This window comes from Hakea prostrata, unplaced genomic scaffold, assembly GCF_041222555.1.
Source record: "Hakea prostrata isolate BN-2017 unplaced genomic scaffold, UWA_Hpros_2 contig_4, whole genome shotgun sequence".
Lineage (NCBI taxonomy): Eukaryota > Viridiplantae > Streptophyta > Magnoliopsida > Proteales > Proteaceae > Hakea > Hakea prostrata.
Genome location: NW_028291123.1, coordinates 478,425 through 502,298, shown reverse-complemented (window position 1 = coordinate 502,298; position 23,874 = coordinate 478,425). Strand labels below are relative to the sequence as shown.

Genomic DNA, 23,874 nt, shown 5'->3' with positions numbered 1-23,874 from the left:
GTCGACTATCGGCGACATATCGCCGATTCTCGGCAACGAATCGGCGACATATCGCCGATTCTTGGCAACAAATCGGCGACATATCGCCGACTTTTGGTAAAGTCGGTGTCGCTGGGGGTTTCGGTGTCACCCCCCAGCGACACAACGAAAAATCGCCCTGTGTCGGCGATTTATCGACGACACAAGGTACCCTGCATTAGACACGGAAAGTCTTAATCTTTAAGGCTGCATTTGTTAGCTGGAATAAAAATAGGGTGGGAAAATTCTTTAAAAAACAAATTTTTTCTTTAAATCCCAAAAATGTAGTTTTTTTGGTTGTTTGGGGTGGGAAAGTTAGAAAACTTGTCTGGTGAGATAGCAACCAACTTTTCCACCCCAAGCCTTTATAAAACTCCACAAAATGTGTGGAACTTTAAGCTGTGTTTGTTTGCTGAAATAAAAGTGGAGTGAGAAAAAAGGGTGGAAAAATTCTTGTTTCTTACTTTTTCGTTAAATCCCAAAATTGTAGATTGTTTGGTTGCTTAGGGTGAGAAAGTGAGAGACAAGCTTCCTTGAATTAAGGAAACTTGTCTGGTGATGTTGCAGCCCAACTTTCCCACCCCAAGCCATTTTAAAACCCTACAAATTTTGTGGGATTTTGTGGAAAAGTAAAAAGTGGTGGGACCCACCACTACCATTTTTCCACAAAACCCTTTCCTTTCCTTTTCTTCTCCCTCACCCCACTACACATGGGGCTCACATGTTTTTTTTTTTTTTTTTTTTTCCCGCCCTACCTTTACAAACAAATGCAGCCTTGAAAAAGTGTGGAAAAGTAACAAGTAAGACCCACAATTAATATTTTTCTACAAAATCTCTTCATTTCATTTCCTTCTCCCTCACCCCACTACATATGGGGCCCACATTTTTTCCCACCCCACCTTTGCAAACAAACGCAGCCTAAGGGGTGGCTCAACTAATAAAAAATCAACACCTCTAAGTAGGAGATCAGAGTTCAAATTTCCTCGAGGCTAGGGGCGAAGTTTTACCTTATATTATATAATATCTCCCTCCATAATATATAAAATCACCTATTACAAATAAATAAATAAATAATTTATATGACAAATTTTGACAACCCTATGATTTGTAGCAACAATGAAACTAGATAGACTAGCCATGGCACCAGAGTATAGTGCAACCACTCCTTTAAATCTATCAAGTCTAAGATGAATTGTTGAACAATTAGTTGTTGTCGTATTGTTTCTTGAAGTCCAAAGAGAAGGACCCAACATCATTAGTTCACGATTGATGCGTCCAAAAATTGATCAATCCTTAATGCGTGCCTGCAAAACAAGATTATATGTGTGCTGTCTCCACGGTCGGGATGGCAATGGAGGTAAACGATTTAGATACCTCTAATTTGTGAGATACTTTAGTTTATATAGGATTCACCTCTTATTCTTGACTGTTGGATTCATTCATAATCTTTCTTGGTAGTCGTCCAATTGTAGGGTTTTTCCCCTTTCTATTTGAGTCAGTTGTAGTTTCCATGTATGCTACAATCATATATTCCAAATTTGATGGAAACTGATGCGTCTCAATTATATTGATGATGCTCCCGACTAAACCTCCCCTTGTGCCGAAGACGATGAGTCCTGCAAAAAGGGTTAGACGCGGACCGGCTAGAATACCACGCAACCGCCTCCAATGGCCCTAAGTCAGACAGTGAACAGATTAAGGTCCCGTGCAAGGATTACACAAGATTATACTCAGAATGTATTTGATGCTTACCGGAGGGGTATGTCCCCCTTCTTATACTGTAAGTGTTACCTTTTATGTATTTGGTAAGTTTACCCGGCGGAGGCTGTTGTTTCTCCTGAGATTATGCCTCCATGTCGCTGGTCCCGCTCGATCAGTGACTGAGTTGACCTTCTTAATCGAGAACGGTTGCCATATTGGTCCAGCGTTTGTTACGCTTTAATCAAGCTGGTCGGTTCTTATCTCGACTGTAGGTATGCGGAGCCCCGGCCGAGTCTAACCCGATCGGGTAGGAAGCTTCCGTATCATAAGCCCCCTATCCTAGTCGTTGTTTACATCGTGTGGGATAGCAAGGAAGTCAAGCTGTCGGATGTATTTGTCTTTCCCGACTCCTAATCTGAATGGGTCCTCTTCATACGATACTATCTCATAATCTGCCATGTTTCCGAGAGAGTACTGGCTATCCATGATTGAGGAAATTGTAGGTGATTATCTCGAGGACAGTTTTATGTAATGTAGAGAAAGTTTGGTTAAGAGTGAGAGACGTATCTGTCTATGATTGGAAATCATATGTTGTCTCGTCATTCGTCACGACCAAGTAATCGGTCTGTATGTGCCCGAGTTTGTGAGAGTCGGGGGCGTAGTATAAAGGATAAAAACATCTTGTCCCGAATATTGCTTTACTCGTTCAGGAATGTAAGGGTGTTCTGCTGTCGGGCGCATTAAATGCTTGGTATGAAGTGACTAGCCATTATCATAAGGGTTTTCCCTCGAAGCCCGTGTCCAATCCAGCTTTGTCATGTCGAATGTCTAAGCCTATAGCCATTATGACCACCTCGGGAAGTTACATCGTCTTCTTTTTTTGAACCATCGATCGCGTAACGTTGTAACCATTCAATCAAGAAAGGAAACACCTCTTCCGGTAGTATAAATACCACCTTTCCTTCTTTGTTTCAATCCGTTGTTTTCATTGCTCTCGACCAAGAATTGCTCCCGACTAAGCTTCGAGATTCTTCAATCTTTTAAGCAGTAAGTTCTTTTCTTTCCTTCCATGGCTCCAAAGAGACCTAAAGTGAGTTTGAGAGGTTTTAGGCATTAGCCTAAGGTTCCCATCCCGATATTCGTGAAAAAAGACGTCGTCGGGGCGAGGGGTATGCGAGTGAAGGCGATAGTGATCAGACGAGAAGGTTTAACTTAACCGGGGAACGTCTGAAAGATCTTCACGAGCAGTCTTCAAATGATGAGAGTTCTCGTACCTCTAGTGATAGTTCTCCCGATGATGACCCTAGGTTTCTCTTGGAAATAAGAGAGATGAATCGTAAGGATAGGGAACTTCAAGCGGCTCGGGCCCAGGCCGCTCAAGCTCAAGTTGATTTTCCTAGCATAGAGCCTCGAGATGGTTTTGAGTCTGCCACCGCTTCTGATTCTACTACCCCTTCTGCTCAAAGTGCTTTAAGGCTTGAATCTACGGCCACTTCTCGTGACCCCTCGGCTTCTTCTTCCCGAGTCTTCTTGAGGCCAAACATTTGGCCTCGTCTTGAGTCTCCCTTTCCAAAAAGGCCCCACCCCATCCACCCTTTCAGCTTCCTAGTGGTTTTCGGGGAGCCCTTCCGCGTAAGCCAGATAGGAGAACCTTGGATGAGGATGCCTTGGCATTGGCGAAATCCCAGCCTTTGACTCCTTGGCATGTTAATTTTGTTCAATCTTCTTCGAGACCTGAGTTTTATTCTTGTTCCCTTTTTTCTGATGATTTAGAGAGGTTTACCTCTAGTTTTGACACACCCGAGGGGTATGAAGTTATTTTCCCGAAGGATAACGAGAGGGTGAATAGTCCCCCAGAGGGTTTCTATCCCTTATATTATGATGCTTTCATCGGGGGCCTTCGTCTTCCCCTGCATGATCTTTTTGTTGATTTCTTGGAGCATTATGCCATCAGCCCGTCCAACTTGAGTCCGAATTGTTGGTGTATCATGATCGGCTTTGTTGGTTTTTGCAATACCTTAGGTGTCTTCCTAACCTTTGGCTTGTTTCATCATTACTACTCCTTCCACCCTCACACCCAGTGTGACTGGTTTTCATAGCAAAGAGGGTGTCTTCCTCTTTTCAGGGAAATTTTATCAAGAAGGATTCTCTCCTATCCACAACCAAGAAATGGAGAGAATTCTTCTTGTTCTTCAAGCCTCCTTCTCCCAAGCCTTTTCTTACAGAGTTCCAAGAGAGGTCCAAGGATGACATTGACTTCCTAAACATCCCTGTCATCCTGGATCCCGACGAAGAGGAAAGGGTCGGGATAATTAACCAAGTAAAGGGGGATGATTATGTAGTCCATGGTTATTCCATGGAGTATGTTTCTGTTCTTCAACTGTGGGGCTTCTCCCCGGGTAAGCTTTTGTTTCTATTGCTTTTACCTTGTATTCCATGTTATGACCTGATTATATTTCTCTGTCTTGCAGTGGCTACCAATATCTTGGATGAAGATCTTATAGCCGCGGTGCTCGGGGGAATGGATGAGGCCCAGAGAAGGAAGCCTATCACTAAGACGAAGGCTTTGGCTTTTGCGGTAGTCAAGACCAAGCTCCCTGCTCCGGGTACTATCTCGGTTAAATCTCCTATGGCCAAAGGCCAAACTTCTGCGGTGGTTGCCTTAGCCGGGACCGTGAAAAGTCCAAAGAGGAAAGCGCCTCCTTTGGGAGGTGAAAAAAAGGAGGGGATTCTTCGTCCTCCCCCGTGTGACATCCAGCCCAAACCTAACCAGGGCACCCTATTTGTTTTGGGTGAAGAAAGATTTGTTTGATATTAGACCTTAAAGTTGGACCTTGATTTCAGTGTTATTATCTTTGAAAGCCTTAAGAAGTCATGCCAGACCTTTCCTTTAGGGTAGACCTGTAATATCTGGCCTTATCCTAACCTTGACCTGGTCCGGAATCTGTTATGTTTGTAGGTCCAGAGACCCAAAGTGGGGGAAAAGAGACTTGTGGACCATTTTGGTTGATGATTTGGTGTCGGAGCCCAAGCCCATGGACATTGACGATGATGCCCCTCACTTGAGAGCATTGTCAGTGTTAGTTTTGAATCTACGCACCAAAAAGGGGTGAATTAGTTGAAATACCTAATGAACTCCTGTGCTCAATCTGAATATATTTCCCAAAACTAGACTTCTTGATGGACTTGTAGGAGAAAACCCCACTCAATTTAACCCCATATAGCCCTTCAAATCCTTGTCCGAAGTTGCTGAACTATGTCTGGCAAATCCTGCTTGCGCATCGAAGAAGGTGAGCTTAGTTGGTGAACCTAATGATCTCTCATTCTTGATCCAAATGTATTTCTGAAAACTAGACTTCTTGATTGACTTGTAGGAGAAAACCTCACTCAATTTGACCCCTTATAGCCCTCCGAATCCCTGTTCAAAGTTGCTGAACTATTTCTGGATTTTCTGCTGAAACCTATTACCTGTTTTGGTCGATGCTCTTTGGTCGATGCCATCAACCAAGGACCATCGACCAAAGTTACCCAGATTTCAGAAAAAGATGTTTTTGGGATATTCCTTCCTCTATTTAAGTGAAACCTCGAACCTCGAACCATATTTCACTCATTTCAACATCTGAGAACGTGGGAAAGCTCCTCTTAGGCTCCTCCTTAGCTTGGGTGATGATTTTCTACAAGAATCATTGTCTCTCTTCTCTAATCTCTTCTCTAATCTCTTCTCCAAGGTATGTAATCTCTCACTTTCTCTCTAATCTACTTCTACCTCATCTTGTTCTTGCTACTGAGTTCGTGAAGAAGGTGTTGCAACCTTGCAACCACCTCTTCTACAAACTCTTTTGCTTTGATTAAACCTCTCTTCACCCTTTCCATGCTATGATTCTCATACATGATGTTCTTGCTTTCTTATTTTGATTTTTCTCTTCTTTACAACATGAATTCATCTCTTAATCTGATTTTCTCTTTCAATTAGGTCTGATTATATGTTAGTATGTATCTTTAATCTACTGCCCATCATTCCCTTAATTGAATTCCTAAGTTCTCTTGCAATTGATTCCATTGAAGAACATGATTCTTGCAAGTTTGAACCTAGGACCTCAATTTGGGGGTTTTCAATTTGACCATTAGATCATGTTAATTTTTGCTACATAGTTTCCTGCTACTATTCCTAGCATTCCCTCCAAGTTTCGGATCGATCTGAACCCCGGAAGACCCATTTCGGACCAAAATCCCCAAAACCCATTATGCAGCCCCGAAGACAATTTTGGTCGATCCTCTTTGGTCGATGCCATCGACCAAGGACCATCGACCAAACTTGTTGCTGACAGCAACCTTGCTCCGTTTTGACCCGTTCGACCTTCGATTTTCCCGATTTCTTTTCTAACCTTTCATTTATGTTTGTCTAGGGTCTTATTACCATCTTTGGATCATTCTTTTGAGATTATTGGATTTTCATCATCGTGACTTAAGGTAAGGACGGTTGTTACCATAACTACATAAATTATGTGATTCTTGCTTCTATGTTAGAGACTTAGTAGATTTACCTTCTTTATCGTATTTCCTACAGTATATGACTGTTATAAGTACTTCAAGTATAGTAATGCCATGTTTACATATTCTTTTTTTTATCATGATTATGTATTCTTAATAAATTCATATGTAACTGATCATGTTATGGTATGTATCTTTCTACATGATGAAATGTCATTTATGTATGATATGATGGAATTGAGAATGTGATTGAATAGGTATGATTTGGGATTGGGGAATGTCCTATTGACATTTCTATCCTTGGACATCGGAGGGAATAGTATGGGATGTTCTCTGAAGATGCCCATCGACGCTTTTCCGAATTATTGGATGACATATATAGGACTTGTCTAGATGTATGGCTAGGATGTCCCTGTAGTATCAAACCTGAATTGGAAAGGCATTGAGACAGAACGACCCATGGTAGTGTATGGTTTGATGGGCGCTCTAGGCCGGTAACCAATCCGGTAGGGGACATAAACCATGCTACGGATACCCGAAATGGGCCATTTATTGGTAGGGTTGCAAATAGCTAGACTTGGGCTCACGGGCGCTCAAGACCGGTAACCAATCCGTGAGAGGACATGAGAGCTTCCCGTTTACTATTTGTGGATGACCAATAGGGTTGATGAGTCCGTAATCTGGGATTACGCTGACTCTAGTGTGAAGGATACTAGAAAGGATCGTCGGGGGCGAGGAATGGACGTATCTGGATTTAACTTGATACGACTGAGTAGATGACTTGCATTGGGCTAGGCTTTACTATGACATGTGCCAGTACTTATACCAAATGGTGATGTGAGAGAGCGGTGACCGATTCCCCTACCATGGTTTTTGAGATGACTTTACCTAACTTCCCTGGCAGACCCAAGATATCTTGTATGATTGAGGGGGAGTGACTGACAACCCAAAGAAGTATGGTGCTATGACTTAAAGCATGTCTACCATAGAGACTAGCATACATAGAGTTAAAATCATAATTGCATCATGTGTTTTATATCATATTGCATCATGCTATGTTTTGTATCATGTATCTATGTTATTGTGGAATAACCTGCCTTGCTGAGTTCTTTTGAACTCACTCCTTTTTGCAACATTTTTGTTAGACTCTAATGCAGGTACTACTACTATTGACTATGATGGTTAACACTATGAAGACTAAGTTGATGACTCTTAAACTACTGATTATGGTGACTACATTGGTGAAGACTAGTAGTCTGTGATTATTACTTATCTGGAGCAGTTCGGCCTTTGCACTTGTGTCCTAGTGTTGGGATATTGTCCCATTTTCTTTTTAACCTTTTTATTTGATTTGTTGAGATCGTAGTTTAGTTCGTTCCCTTGTCATTTTGGGAACCGGTTGTAACCCTTAATTTTATTCGATCTACCTTCCGCTAATGTTGTAGAGGGAATTTCCACCTCATTTCCGCATGTTGATCATTTATTTTATTGGTATCTTTTCCACACTCTGATGTCCTTTGTGATCCTTCTAAGTTCCTCTCTTGACTTTATTACTAAATGATTTGAATACAAAGAATTGTTCTTGCTTTTAATTATATTATTGTGCTAAGTGACTATGATCGTTCCTAAACTTGATCGGCGGGACCGTGATTCACTCCCCGGGTAATCTAGATAGGGTACCCCCTTGGTGGATTTAGGGCCGGATGTGACACCCCGACCAAGAGGGTTCATATTTTTGAGCCCGAACCAAGTGTTGGGCCTTCTGCCACTTTTGGAGTCCCCGAGTTTACATTGGTTTTAGCGACTCAAGTTATGCTGAGCGGTGGGTTGGGGACACCACTGATGACGCTGATCAGGAGTATTTGAAAAATTTCCCCAATAAAGAAATTTTTGCAGAAGGATACAGGTAATTTCCTTCCTGCTTGATCTTTATCCGTTTTTGCCTTCTTACCATTTGTCTAATGCTTCTCTTTCAGATATGTGGCCGGGGCAGTTCACATCTTTGCCGAGTCTTTGAATCGAGCTCGGGACCAATCTGAGCAGCTGGCGCTTTCCGAGCAGCTTCACCGGAAGGCCAACGTTGAGGCCACTCAAGGAAAGAAGGATCTGGAGGAGGCTCGGGAGAAATTTGCCAAGCTGAAGAAAGAGAGAGACAACCTTTCCAAAAGCAAAGGTAAATATAAAGGAAAAGTCAGTGCGCTCGATAAGAAACTCGGGAAGGCTGCCGAAAACTTGACGAATTCTGAGACTCTCCTAACCAAGGAGAGAGAGAGAAATGTACAACTGAGGAAGGAGCTTGAGGAGCTTAAGGCCTTGGGACCACAAAGCTTTAAGAGGGTGGTGTTGGAGGATTATTTCACCACCAAGGAGTTTAGAGATTTGTCTGTGGCTATTTCTACTCCCGCCTTCAAAAGAGGGTTACGACAGGCCTTCAAGCTGACCCTTCAGCAAACGCAACTTCCTCATCCCGAGAAGTTGTAGAAGCTTTTGGATCCCAAGTTGTTCGATGATCTCAGGCTTTCCATGGCCATAAAATCTTCCCGAACTCCCTGACTTCCCATACCCTAATCCTGCAGATTACATCGATCCTCCTCCTCAGAAGCACCCCGAGGAAGAAGCTGAGGAGGAAAATGAGGAGGAAACAGAGGATGAGGACGAGGCTGAAGGTGAGTTTGAGGATGATGTCGAGGATGAAGGCCCTGAGAAGTTTTTAGCTGAAGAAGGCGCCAGAGGGTCCCCGACTGACACCATTGTTGACACTAATGTGTCGAATGATGGTTTGGTCGGGCCATCGGCTGAGGAAAGAACTTCCCCAAGCCCTCTTTGAAGGTTGACTGAGATGGCCGGGACAGAATGCGAGTGACAATTCAAGATGGCCGTCAGCTTGTTGGTAAGTTCATGGCTTTTGATCGGCACATGAATCTTGCTCTTGGCGACTATGAAGAGTTCAAAGATGCTTCAATATATCAATTATTATGAAGCATCTCTTTCTTGAAGTTTCTTGTGTCCCGAGTCCTGTATCTCTTTGTTCCCGAATCATGTAATTAACTAACATGTGTTGTTTAGCTCTCTGTTCCCGAGTTATGTAACTTCTCTTATTTAAGAGGTTATCTTGAATGAAATTTGACTAAGTGTTTTTCAACTATTGTCTCTATGACTTGTCCGAGTTGTAAGATGTTTAGGATAAAAGAAATGTAGGTCCTTTTAGGAAGGTGCATGATGACTGGGAAGGACCCGAATCAATTTAGTCTTAAAAATGTGCAAGTCCTTTTAAAAAAGGTGCAAAGATCACCGGGAAGAACCCGAATCAACTTAGTCTTAAAAAGTGCAAGTCCTTTAAGAAAGGTGCAAAGATGACCAGGAAGGACCCGAATCAATTTAGTCTTAAAAAAGTGTAAGTCCTTTAAGAAAGGTGCAAAGATGACCGGGAAGAACCCGAATCATTTATTCTTAAAAAAGTGCAAGTCCTTTAAGAAAGGTGCAAAGATGACCAGGAAGGACCTGAATAAATTTATCTTAAAAAAGTGCAAGTCCTTTTAAGAAAGGTGCAAAGATGACCGGGAAGGACCTAAATCAATTTATTTGTCTTAAAAAAGTGCAAGTCCTTTTAGACAGGTGCAAAGCTGACCAGGATGGACCCGAATCAATTTAGTCTTAAAAAAGTGCAAGTCCTTTTAAGAAAGGTGCAAAGATGACCAGGAAGGACCTGAATCAATTTATTTGTTTTGAAAAAGATACAAAACTACTGATAGAACTTTCTCAGGTTAGTGGAGTTCCATGACCGATCGATCGGCTTTCCAGTTTCTGAGTCTTTCAGTCGGTATGCTCCCGGTTTTGTCTCTTTGTCAATGGTATAAGGCCCCTCCCATGTTGGAGTTAACTTTCCTTGGTTGGTAGGGTCGGAAGCCCCAGTTCTTCTTAGCACCAGATCTCCTGATCTGTGAAGTCTTTAACTCGGGAGTTGTAGTGTTGAGCCATTCTTTTCTGGTACAACTGATTTCTTTGCTGGGCTTTCTCTTGGGTTTCTTGTAGGAAGTCCAAGTTTTCCCTTAGGCCCTGGTCATTTTGTTTTTCGTCAAAGGTATTGTAACGGAATGACCCGGCCAGTACTTCCACAGGAGCCAGAGCTTCGGTACCATACGCAAGGCAGAATGGTGTTTCCCCAGTCGGGGTTCGGGTAGTGGTCCTGTATGACCATAGTACGCTCGGGAGTTCCTCGACCCAAAGTGCTCGACTGTCTTCTAATCTGTTTTTGATCCCGTCCAATAGTGTCCTATTGGTGACTTCAACCTATCCGTTGCTTTGGGGGTAAGCAATTGAGGCAAATCGATGTTCGATGTGGTATCTTTCACAGAAAGCTTTGAACCCTACTCCTTTAAATTGCTTTCCATTATCCGTCACAAGGATTCAGGGTATCCCGAACCTATAGATAACTTTTTCTTCAAAAAACTTCTCCATTTGCTTCTCTGTAATGGAAGCCAAAGGTTCCGCCTCGACACATTTTGTAAAGTAATCTGTAGTGACAACAAGATATTCTTGGTTTCTTGAAGCCTTTGGTAACTTCCCTATCAAGTCCATACCCCACATTGCAAAAGGGTACTGCAGGTAATTTTGGAACATTTGCATGCTTTTGACATTGTTCACATTTGCGAACATACTCAATAGCAGCTTTTTGTACAGTTGGCCAGTATATACCTGAACGTAATACCTTTTGTGCCAAATTCCACCCATGTGTGCACCACAAATTCCTTCATGGATTTATGCTAAAGCGTAGGTGGCTTGGGAAGGTCCGACGCATCTTAAAAGAGGCTCAGTGAAGGATTTTCTGTACAACTGCCCATCTATGATGGTGAATCGAGCAACTTGATTCTTAATCCTCCTGGCTTCCTTTGAATCGGTCAGGAGCCTATTTTCCTTTAGGTAAGTTACCAAAGGTGTGGTCCAGTCGGGATCCTTTGGTTATTTCAAAAACTTCTGATTCTTGTGTGCTTGGGAAATCTAATTCTTCAATATAGATTGCCGAGTCCAAATTCTTGTAGTTGGCCAAGGTTAGCCGAGACAGTTCATCTACCCGTTCATTCTCTTTTCTGGGTATTTGATGGAATGATACCTGGTTAAAGAGTGTCTGAAGTTGCTTGACCTTAGCCAAGTACTTGGCCATCCTCTCATCTTTCGCATTATACTCCCCCTTTATTTGATTCACAATGAGTTGGGAGTCGCTTCTCACTTCTAGCTCCCATACTCTGAGCTCTTGGGCAACTCTCAAGCCTGCTATAACAGCCTCATACTCGGCTTCATTATTTGAGGCCGGGAATTTGAATCTTAATGCGTAGCTGACTGTGAAGTTCTTGGGACTTTTGAGTGTTAGTCCTACTCCCGAGCCAGAAGTGCTACTCGAGCCATCAGCATGTAGAATCCACAAGTTTGATGTCTTAGTTGTTGTTCCTTGATTTTCACTTTATGGTAAGCTGCTTTCCACAATAAAGTCAACAAAACTTGAGCTTTTATGGTTGTTCTTGGTTTGAACTCAATTTGGTACTCGCTCAGCTCCACTGCCCACCCGACCATCCTTTCAACTACATCGGGCCATTGAAGAATTTTCTTGAGCAGGAAGTTGGTTGGAACATTTATTGGATGTGCCTGAAAATAAGGCCTTAGCTTTCGTGAAGCCACCAAAAGTGCTAGAGCTTGCTTATCAACGTCTTGGTACCTCGTCTCTGCATCAATGAGTACATGACTCACATAGTAGACTGGGTTCTGGATTGTTTCTCCCTTTACCAATACAGCACTTACTGCAGTTGGTGAAATGGCAAGATAAATCGTTAGAGGCTCCCCGGTTACTGGTCGGGCTAAGACGGGTGTTGTCCCAAGAGATACTTTTAATTGCTCAAATGCTTGTTGGCATTCTTCTATCCAAGTGATTTCTCCCGAGCTTGGTGTAGCCTTCAACGCTTTGAAAAAAGAGTTGCATTTTTCTCCCACTCGGGATATGAACCGATTTAGCGCTGCCACCCTTCTTGTCAAGCATTGGATTTCTTTTATAGTACTAGGAGGTTGCATTCTAATCAGGGCCTGAATCTTCTCTGGATTAGCCTCGATTCCTCTTTGAGAAACCATGAAACCGAGGAACTTCCCGGAGGAAACTCTAAAAGCGCATTTCTCAGGATATAGACGCATTTGATAAGTTCTCAAAACGTCAAAAGTTTCTTCAAGGTCTGCTAAATGTTGGGCCAAAACCAGACTCTTCACGAGCATGTCATCAACATATACCTCCATGTTTCTCCCGATCTGGTGTTGGAATATTTTGTTGACAGCCCTTTGATAAGTAGCCAAGGCATTCTTCAACCCGAATGGCATTACTCGGTAGTAGTAATATTCCCAATCTGTCATGAAGGATGTATGCTTTTCATCTTCCCAACTCAATAAGATTTGGTTATAGCCTGAGTAAGCATCCATAGAGCTTAGGACTTCATGTCCTGTTGTTGCATCAATCAATAGATCAATCCTCAGGAGAGGATAACAATCCTTCGGGCATGCCTTATTCAGATCAGTGTAATCAGTACACATTCTCCACTTCTTGTTCGCCTTTTTGACCATTACCACATTGGCCAACCAAGTCGGGCATTTGATTGGCTCAATAAAGCCTGATTTTTCAAGTTTTTCAACTTCTACTCTGATCGCCTCATGTTTTTCAATTGCAAAATTCCTTCTCCTTTGAATGACCGGGATAACATCCTTTTGAATCCAGAGCTTGTGTTCTGCTACCCATCTGTCTATCCCGAGCATGTCACTTATGGACCATGTGAAGATATCAGCGTTGTCACATAAGAACTTGGTCAGTTCCTCCTTGAATTCGTCGGGTTGTTCTGATCCAATGAACATCCCCCGATTGGGTAAAGACTATTGAGTTGAATTCTTTCTAGTTCTCGACCGATTTTACTCTTTGCATGTTTTCTTCGTCCCGATCATCACGAACTTCAATGGTCAAGGCGCTTCCCGAACTCTCTGACCTCCATTTTTCCTTTAAGTAATTCACATAGCATTGTCGGGAGGTAGATTGGTCAAAACTACATTCACCAACCCCTACGTCGGTCGGGAACTTGAGTTTCATGTGCTAGGGAGACACAACTGCCTCAAGTGCATTGAGTATTGGTCGTCCCAAGATCACGTTGTATGCTGATAAGTCCTTTACGACCATGAAGTTGACCCGAACTAGTGTGTCTCAAGGTGACTTCCCAATCTTTAGATCCAGGTGGATCGTTCCTTTTGCTATCACTGAAGATCCTGCAAAACCATAAAGAGGAGTTGTTGATGGGGGTAAGTAGATCATTAGCTATCTTGAGTTTTTTGAAAGCCTCATAAGATAACAGATCAACTAATGATCCCGTATCAACCAAGACCCGATGAACTTCCCGATTTGCAATCTTAACTTTGATGATGATTGCATCATCGTGCGGCGCTATGACTCCGCTCAAATCCTCATCTGTGAATGTTATGGGCTCTAGGCACGCTGGATTTTGCCTCTTTTTTGGCAGATGCACGGCCCCTATGAACCACGCCTTTTGCTTTGCCTTCCTGATTGACTCCGTAGTCAGGCCACCTACTGTAACATAGACTGGTGACTCCTCCCGATCAAGTTTCTCTTTCCCTTTGTCATCTTTTTTAGCAACCTCTTTCGGGCTGGGCGATCGGGCTCTCTTTTTTGGATAGGGTGAGTTTTCACGGGGCTTCCTGGATCTCCGTACATACTGGCCAAGTTTGCCTTCTTGGATCAATTTCTCGATCTCTAACTTTAGGATCCGACAACTGTCTCTGTGATGTCCATAATCTTTATGGAAGCGACAGTATTTTGTCATGTCCCAATCCTCTGGAAGAGAGTGCAACTTTCCGGGCCACTTTAAAGACTTCTTGTCCCGAATATTCATCAAAATCTCTGATGGCTTAGCATTGATGGGAGTGTAACTTTCCCACCTTTGATCGTGCTTCCATCTATTCTTTGATCCTTGGTTTTTGTCATTCAGGGAGTTCTTCTCAGTATCTCGATCGGGTCTTCTATCTCAATCAGCTTTTACCCGGGCATTTATCACTTCATAAACGCTAGCCTGCTCCTGGCACTTTCGCATCAACATCCCATACGTCTTGGGTTTGTCTGTCAAGAGGACCTCCAGAAGTCTTTGGTGAGTAATGCCACTCCAGAGTGCACTGTAGGCAACTTGGTCGTCTAGATCTTCGATCTCAATGGCCACTTCATCGAAGCGTTTTAGGAAATCCCGAATGGACTCACTTCGTCCCTGCCTGATGGCAAATAGATTGTCGGATGTCTTCTTGCTCCCGATTGCACTTCTGAACCGGGCTATGAACTTATGAGAAAGTTCTCTGAAATTGCTGATGGATCCCAGCTGCAAATTGCTGAACCATTTAATGGCTGGTCCTTTGAGGGAAGCCGGGAATGTTCTGCAAAGCAACTCGTCTTCCCGCCCGAGGATAGTCATTACCGATTTGAAGTAGCTTATATGCTCCTTCGGGTTGGTTTTCCCTTCGAAAGGTGTGAAGGTTGGCATGATGAAGCTTTGAGGGAGTGGCATGTTCATGATCTCATTCGAGAAAGGTTCCCGATCAACCACGTCTAGATCCTCATCATGATTCCGATCCTCCGACTTGCGCTCGACCTCCGCCATCCTTTTTGTAGGTAATACTCCATGTAATTTTCAATTCCATAATTAATAGGGAAAGATCCTTACCTAGATTCGCTTTCCCAAATATGAAATATATGCAGCGGAAGTAAATATGGATCCACGTTCTCGTTCCACCACCAAAGCTCTACCGGGGTGATTCCACAATCACTAGGAAAGGGAATAATTTCCACAACCCAAATGCCATGTGGGAAGAAGATGGAAGAGTGATATAAAGCAAAGGAAGGAAACCCCCAATGGGTTTCTCCTTCCTGCGTTTCTTGGAGAAAGGGAGAGAGAGATGGGAGCCGCCTCTTCTCAGGAAAAACTTACGTAATGTAATCACACTCAATTATGCGGTGGTTACCAAAATATATAACCCTATTTTGTAACCGCCCTAATAGTGAGTTTCCAATATTGCCCTTGGGCATATAATTAAATTAATAATTATAAGTCCCAACATCTCCCACTTGCACAAGGGCAAGAGTTAATCTCTCTTTCACAGTGTGTCCCAGACACAAATGTATATCCCAGATATACACATTCAATCTCTCTGCTATGTATCCCAGATACATAGACCTCTTGTGTCCCAGCACACACATGTATATCCCGGATATACATATATATATATATATATATATATATATATATATATATATATATATATATATATATATATATATATATATATATATATATATATATATATATATTGATCTCTTTGCTATGTATCCCAGATACATAGACTTTTTGTGTCCTAGACACAAGTATCCACAAGTCATACTGGCAAAATGGGTTGTGCGACCGGTGATATACCTGCACGCGTGAGCCCCAAACTAGAAACCTTCCTAGAAGGCCAGAGTGGCACATCACTCAAAGAAACATATCAAATAAGCATTAGTATAACACAGTGTCCTAGGTTTATTCAAACTCACCAAACTAAAGGTATCTCGATCCCTTTGAGAGATCACCTTCTTGTCCTTGAAATGTTCACTACTGTAACACATACAGTTGGCGCCAGCAAACACTTTTAGGGTGCAGTTGAATCAAACATTTCCTTTCGCCCCAAACCATCAATACACTTAGGATTGACTCCTTTCCCAATAGTGCCCCTTTAGGTCGAATCTATCATGACCATAGGTAACACCTCAAAGTAGCCACATCAACCCTTCGTTTCATGATGTCATTGAAAGTCACTAAGAACACTGACGGACCATAAAGTCCAGGACTCACACAATGAGAGGAGTATGGATCCATCCTGTCATTTCCAATGATCGCTAAGTACACATAGTATGATATACATGCTATGGTGGAGCATTTTATATACAATAGAACGTATGTCCATCTCAACACCATACAGGTCTTAGTCTAGTCGCAACCTCTTGCGCCTAACCTGAGTTTCTTTATTGTCGCTCCCTTGGCACCACATAAAGTACTCGCATTGGCTCCTATAGGCAACATGAATAGTGGGAACATTCATGTCGATTCTCTTCACAATGGAGAAACTCATCTTGATTCCAAATCAAGGCGACATCATGATTATGCATTGACCTACACAAAGTCATTCACAATCCGTCTCATCTCCGCTCGCCTCCAAGGCGCCAGAGGCGAATGCTTGTGTGAGTGAACCATTCTCTTGCCTATTGACATATCTTGTTTTATGCTAGAAGTAACACAATCACACAAAAAGTGAATAAAATAAATGCTGGAATGAACTCATATTACTCAATAATAAGAAAGTCTCAGTACAAAAGAATGCTCGTGTGAGTGAACCATTCTCTTGCCTATTGACATATCTTGTTTTATGCTAGAAGTAACACAATCACATAGAAAGTGAATAAAATAAATGCTGGAATGAACTCATATTACTCAATAATAAGAAAGTCTCAGTACAAAAGTAAGTCACAATCTACACAAGCCCAAGGATTTTACATGAGAAATAAAAACATCCTTGGCTATAGGTTTGGTAAGAGGGCCAGCTACCATCTGACTAGTAGATAGGTGCTTAAGTACAACTTTCTTCCTTGATATAATGTCTCTAACAAAGTAATATCTCAACTGTATATGTTTGGTCTTCCCATTATACTTGAGGTCCTTGACATAGCTAAGAGCTGCCGTACTATCATAGTAGACAAGGGCAGCCTCTTTGGATGTCATTACAATTCCAGTATGTCGAAGGAATCTTCTCAACCAAACAGCCTCTTGAACCGCAGCTGAGCATGCCACATACTCTGCTTCCATGGTCAAGTGGAATATACAAGTCTGCTTCTTGCTACACCACGAAATGGCCCCGCCATTCAGCAAGAAAGCATATCCAAAGGTTGATTTGCGCTCATCAATGTCTCCAGCCCAGTCGGCATCACTATAGCCAACTAACCACAAATCCGATCCTTAGTATCACAACATGTAGTTACTCGTTCCTCTGAGATATCTTAATATCCTCTTGACTACTTTCCAGTGCTCTATGCCTGGGTTTGATTGGTATCGACTAACCAAACCCATTGCATAACAAATATCCGGCCTAGTACACATCATAGCATACATAAGGCTACCCACTGCACTGGAATATGGAACTCTTTCCATCTTGGTTTTCTCCTCTGAAGTCTTAGGACCCATATCAAGGCGTAAATGCAAACCCTTCTCCACTGGAGCATCAATTGGTTTGCAGTTGTGCATCTAGTATCTCGTCAAGACATTGTCAATATAGGTCTCCTGAGATAAACCCAATAATCACTTTTGCCTATTTCTGACAATCTTGACACCAAGCACATAGCTTGCTTCACCCATGTCCTTCATATCAAATACGAATGACAACCATTTCTTAATGGTTTCCAATAGCTCCTTGCTATTGCTAGCCATAAGTATGTTATCTATGTACAATGTTAGAATGACATAATTACTATCAGAGCTCTTGGTGTAAACACAGTGGTCTTCTCAAGCATGGAAAACCCTTTTTCCATCATAGCTTGGTGGAAGCGCACATTCCACTATTTAGATGCTTGCTTTAAGCCATATATGGACTTCTTAAGCTTGCACACTTTGCGCTTAAGTCCATTAGCTTCAAAGCCTTGAGGTTGATCCATATAGATCTCTTCCTCAAGTTCTCCATTAAGAAAAGCAGTTTTTATATCCATTTGATAAACCTCCAAGTCCAACTGAACAACAATAGCTAGTATGAGGTGGATTGAGGCAAACCTAACCACAGGGGAAAAAGTTTCCTCATAATCAACGCCCTCTCGTTGGGTGTAGCCCTTAGCCACTAAACGAGCCTTGAACCTCTTAATAGATCCATCCGCCTTTCTCTTGATCTTGAAAACCTACTTGTTCCCAATTGCCTTTCGGCCCAGCGGCAAATCAACCAAGTCTCAGACATAATTAACTTTCATCGACTCCAACTCTTCCTCTATTGCTTTCAACCATTCCTTTGAGCTTGACCCCGCAAGAGCTTCCTGCACAGTTCATGCTCACTGACTGAAGTCATCTCACAGTCGATCTCTTCAGGAGTTACCATGTAGGCGTCATCCTCTATGTCAAAACGTCGACGAGGAACTAGCCCACGCCCACTACGGCGCAAGTGCATGTCAGATTGCTCACCCTCTAAGGTAGCTATCACATCTGCACTCCCACTTCCACTAGGATCTTCTGGATGAACCTCAAGTTCATTATTCAAAATATGAATCCCTGAGTGACAAGACCATTATTTTATATTTCAAAGAATTCCGATGATTCTTTGTTAACTTCTGAAAGAGATGGAAAATCATTCTCCAAGAATGCTGCATCCCTAGACTCAAGTTCCGTTCTCCTCTCACTCTCATCTAGTCCAATGAAGACATGGCCCTTTGAGGGTTCAAAATATCTCACAAAGACACACTTTCTTCCTCTGGGTCCAATCTTTCCATATTGGTGAGAAGTAGAGTGAACATATGCTGCACATCCCCATGCGCGCAAGTAACTCAAATCTAGCTTCCTTCCGGTCCACAACTCATATGGTGTGGAAGGAACCGATTTGGTTGGAACTTTGTTGAGGATATAGGCTACAGTCAGCAAAGCATCTCCCCAATAAGAGATGGGTAGATTTTCCTGCGCCATCATGGATCTCACCATGTCTAGCAAGGTTCTAGTCCTCCTCTCAGCAACCCCATCTTGCTGTGGATTCCCTGGAATAGTAAGTTGTCTAGATATCCCCTTTTCATCACACAACCCTTTGAACATATCGGAGAGATACTCTCTACCTCTATCCGTTCTAAGAGTTTTAATCCTTTTATCTAACTGATTCTCAACTAAGCTCATGAATTTCTTAAAACATTCTAAAGCTTCTGACTTATGAGAAATTAAATAAATGTGACCATACCGTGTATAGTCATCTATGAATGTGATGAAATAAGCCTATCCTTTTCTAATATGCACATTCATGGGTCCACACACATCTGAATGGATAAGTTCTAAAGGAAGAGAGGCTCTCAAAACCTTTTTAAATGGTTTTCTAGTTGCTTTTCCTGTTAGACATGACTCACAGGTTGGCAAATCAAATAGTGAACCTTGGCCTAAGAGACCTTCTCTTGCCAACCTGTTCATCCTATCTAAGCCAATATGTCCTAATCTAGCATGCCACAAATTAGAATAAATACACACAGTATTTTGGCAAACAAAAGCATTACTAGGATTAGATAAATTATCAATTGTATCCAATACAATAAAACCATTATTAAGAAAACCATAACCATAAACTGTATCACCTAGATACAAAACCAAAGAATAGTTTTCAAATACAACTCTAAAAAACCATGTCTCATAAACCACTCTTGTTTCTGTTCCCATCTTGATTACTTTGCCTAGACCGCTAAGGTTGAGTTTCTCCCTCTTGCACTTAGAGCATGCACCCTTACTAGTGCTAGCTTCAGCAGCAAGTACTTCAGTTTGAGGGGCATCGGCCAACATCCGATCCTCCTCTAGCTCAAGGTGCTTGGGAGCTTGATCAAAAGTCTTGATATCATCAGGATGAGTCAAGAAGATCTTCATATACTCCTAAGTCTTCGGCAGTGACCTGATGACTGCAAAGACTTGCTCCTCATCAGTCTTTTGGTGCCCACATGCGCTCAACTCACTAATCATATTAGACATGATGGTTATATGCTGCCTCATGGTGTGACCCTGGCGCATTTTATAACTGTCAAAGGTGAGCCGAGGTGGCGGCCTCTTGTGGTGGAAGTCCCTCTGTATTGGAACTTCATAGCCTCCCACAAAGACTTTGCAGTCCTATGCTTCTCAAACAGAAGCATCAGGTCATTCCTTATGGAGCTTAGGATACTAATCCTAGCTACCCGGCCTTTCCTCTTCCAGGCATTGTAAAGCTCAAGGTCCCTACGATACTGTGCAATGGTACCTTCCTCAGGTGGGGACATGGTCTAGTTTATGGTTTCCAGCATGTTCTGCTCTTCTAGGAGATACTGCACCTTTCGGTGCCAGAGGTCATAATTCCTCTCATTCAGTTTATCTCCTTTCACGAAGTCAGCAACAATGCTCTTGGTAGCAACCATTTATTCTAAAGACATTATATACTAGGATGAGTTCAACTATTCTAGCATAAAACACAACACGGGCAACAACAAATCACACTAGCATAGTCAACCTATGGGGTAAGCATTTAAACCAAAAGAGATGCTAACAAAACATTCAATCAAATTCTCATGCAAACCCCACATAGACTTATACACTAGTTTCATTCTGTACAAGAAACATGATCGCTAGACCCATAATTAAAAACAGTTTTAATAAAATAAAATGCAATCATGTTAATGCTATGAGGTGGTTCAGACAGAACACTTCTACCTCATTAGCTCCCACTAGGCCCCATTAGGCCCTCAATGCTCAAACATCACATAGATTGTTGAGCCATTGATGTCCAGTAAATAGAAACACATTCAAAACTGGACAAATTCTCATATGGATTCTGAGACGGCTCTCCATCTGGGAATCCGTCTGGCTTTCTACAACTAGACGGTCGACTGTCTAGGTCACTGTGGTTTGTCAGACCAATAGACCGTCGTTCGTCTGGTCCACAATGACCAAAAAACAGCGTTTTTCACAATTTTTCTTGAACGATTTTTTTTCCAAAAAACGGTAAAACACGTTTTTTTTTCTCCCAAAAAATCATCCAAAAACACATGAAAAAAAAATCCAACAATAAATATTAAACAAAAATAATTATCATGGATTATCAATTCATGAAAACTTCATTAGGGAAATTCACAAGGATCCTCCCACTTGGATTCAAACCCAAAACATAAGGGTTTTTAAAAAACCCTATCAATTATCCCATGGGTTTCATATTAAACCCTGGATTCTCCATGGGTTTCCATAAACCATTGATCCTCCCATTGGATTCATACCATGAAATTAAACAATAGGGAGGAACAAAGAATCGTGGGAACCTGGCTTTGATACCAATGTAGGTAATACTCCATGTAATTTTCAATTCTATAATTGATAGGGGAAAGATCCTTACCTGGATTCGCTTTCCCAAATATGAAGTATATGCAGCGAAGTAAATATGGATCCACGTTCTCGTTCCACCACCAAAGCTCTACCGGGGTGATTCCACAATCACTAGGAAAGTGAATAATTTTCACAACCCAAATGTCGTGCGGGAAGAAGATGGAAGAGTGATGTAAAGCAAAGGAAGAAAACCCCCAATGGGTTTCTCCTTCCTGCGTTTCTTGGAGAAAAGGAGAGAGAGATGGGAGCCGCCTCTTCTTAGGAAAAACTTGCGTAATGTAATCACACTCAATTATGCGGTGGTTACCAAAACATATAACCCTATTTTGTAATCGCCCTAATAGTGAGTTTCCAATATTGCCCTTGGGCATATAATTAAATTAATAATTATAAAATCCCAACACTTTTACGAAGACGATTTTGCCTTGCCCCATTTCCATCAGATTCAGTAGTATCCTCCTTTTGGGAATGCGTTCGTGCAACTGACATTCTCGATCGGGTTGGTTGCGGGTGACTTTCTCCTTGATGCTCAAAATCTTACCGATGACTCCTCACGACACCCTGTCCGTTCCTTGGACGTCCATGAGCCCAACCCTAACATATGCAACCCTATCACTTATATGACTAACAGTGGACCAACGTCACATCACTGTCATCATGGATCATCCGGTTTCAATCCCCCTACCGAAAGGGTAGTAGCATGTGGGGTACCTAGCCATGCAATTCTAGACTCTACCTAAGAATGTCATCCAATAGTTATGATAGTGTTGGAGACATCAGCAGGCATGTGTCCCATTCCACAGCCTTCTGATATCCCAAGCTAAGATATCCCAAAGGAATACCTCATCCATCAGAACCTCATACTAAGCATCATCAGTATATCACATCCATAATCAACAAAGTATATATGTAAACAAGATAAACAGCAGCAATACAACAAGATTAGTATGTAAAACATGATTACAGCAACTTATATAATGAAAGACTAATTCTAACAGACACTGGACTAGCATGTTTAAGTCTATTCATAAATATAGGATTGAATGTCCTTACCTGCATATAAGTAAATTGTCTGTAAAAAGAGATTCGTAAACTATTATAAGACTTTCTCTTCAAACAGAGAACACCTATACACAGGGTTACAATAATGCATAAGTCAATTGAATCAATTCGGATCAAAACCAAAAGTCATTTGGTCACTGTTTACCAGCTGGTTGCTTAGGTTGAGTGACCGCCACTAGTGACCGCCCCAAAAACAGAGAGTTTCAATCCGAAACTTAGGCTTCTGATCACCCGTTTCCAATCCGGATTTCGAGTGATCATGGCCTAAATCTTGAATTTAACACTCCCAAAGCCAAAGGGTGAAAGGAAACCTAACAATTACCATCATTGGATTACCCAAAACTCTCCCCTTGACTGGATCTATCCTTTTCACGAAAGCAGGGTTTCGTTTCCGGATGAATCACATCAAGAAGATTGGAAAGAGAGTTATGATTGATCAAAAGGGTAACCACCATGATGAGGGGATGGGTTAACAAGAAATTGAAAGACAAAGGAGATAAATGATGAAGGGTGAATCCATTACCTCACTTCAGAATACCAGAAATAGGGAAGGATCACTACCAGCACTTCAGATCCGCTTTCGGCACTTCTCCGCAGCCGTCTAACCTCCAAAAACGGTAACCACGAATAAAATATTCGTAAATTGGACGAGGGTTACCTTTTATAGAAGTCAAGGGGCAAAATAGGGCAAAACCCCGAAAACAGATCAAGCGGTCGCTTGGTTTGATCGAACGCCACTAACAACCGCCCCCATGTATTTTGCCATACAAGGGTGCTTTTGCTAGGGGGTTGATAACCAAGTACAACCTAGCCTTAAAGAAGAGATGGGAGAGATCTTACCTTCATTCCGGACATCTCCAGACATCACTTGCCATCCAGAAGACCAACTACCAAGCAAGGCAAGTTCTTCAGACAGAGGACCCAGATCCATGGGTTCAGGGTATGGATCATGGACTTCTATCCGGACACTCCACAAATTTACCCGACTATACCTTCGGGTTCTCGGACCTACAATACGGATCTCGGGTTAGAAATACGAGGGTTGTTACACAAACAGTGAACAGATTAAGGTCCCGTGCAAGGATTACACAAGACTATACTCAGAATGTATTTGATGCTTATCGGAGGGGTATGTCCCTCTTCTTATACTGTAAGTGTTACCTTTTATGTATTTGGTAAGTTTACCCGGTGGAAGCTGTTGTTTCTCCTGCGATTATGCCTCCATGTCGTTGGTCCCGCTCGATCAGTGACTGAGTTGACCTTCTCAATTGAGAACGGTTGCCATATTGGTCCAGCGTTTGTTACGCTTTAATCAAGCTGGTCGGTTCTTATCCCGACTGTAGGTATGCGGAGCCCCAGCCGGGTCTGACCCGGTCGAGTAGGAAACTTCCGTATCAGAAACACGTCTCTTCTCATAACAGTCAGTTTCTTTCAA

At 42.2% G+C, this 23,874-nt stretch overlaps 1 protein-coding gene across 1 annotated transcript; it reads right to left on the bottom strand.

Moving 5' to 3' along the window:
- Positions 1 to 14,267: 14,267 nt before the first annotated feature.
- Positions 14,268 to 14,888, bottom strand: LOC148999455 (uncharacterized). Its single transcript, XM_089141131.1, has one exon. The coding sequence runs from the start codon at positions 14,886 to 14,888 to the stop codon at positions 14,268 to 14,270; it is 621 nt and encodes a 206-aa protein (XP_088997257.1).
- Positions 14,889 to 23,874: the final 8,986 nt, after the last annotated feature.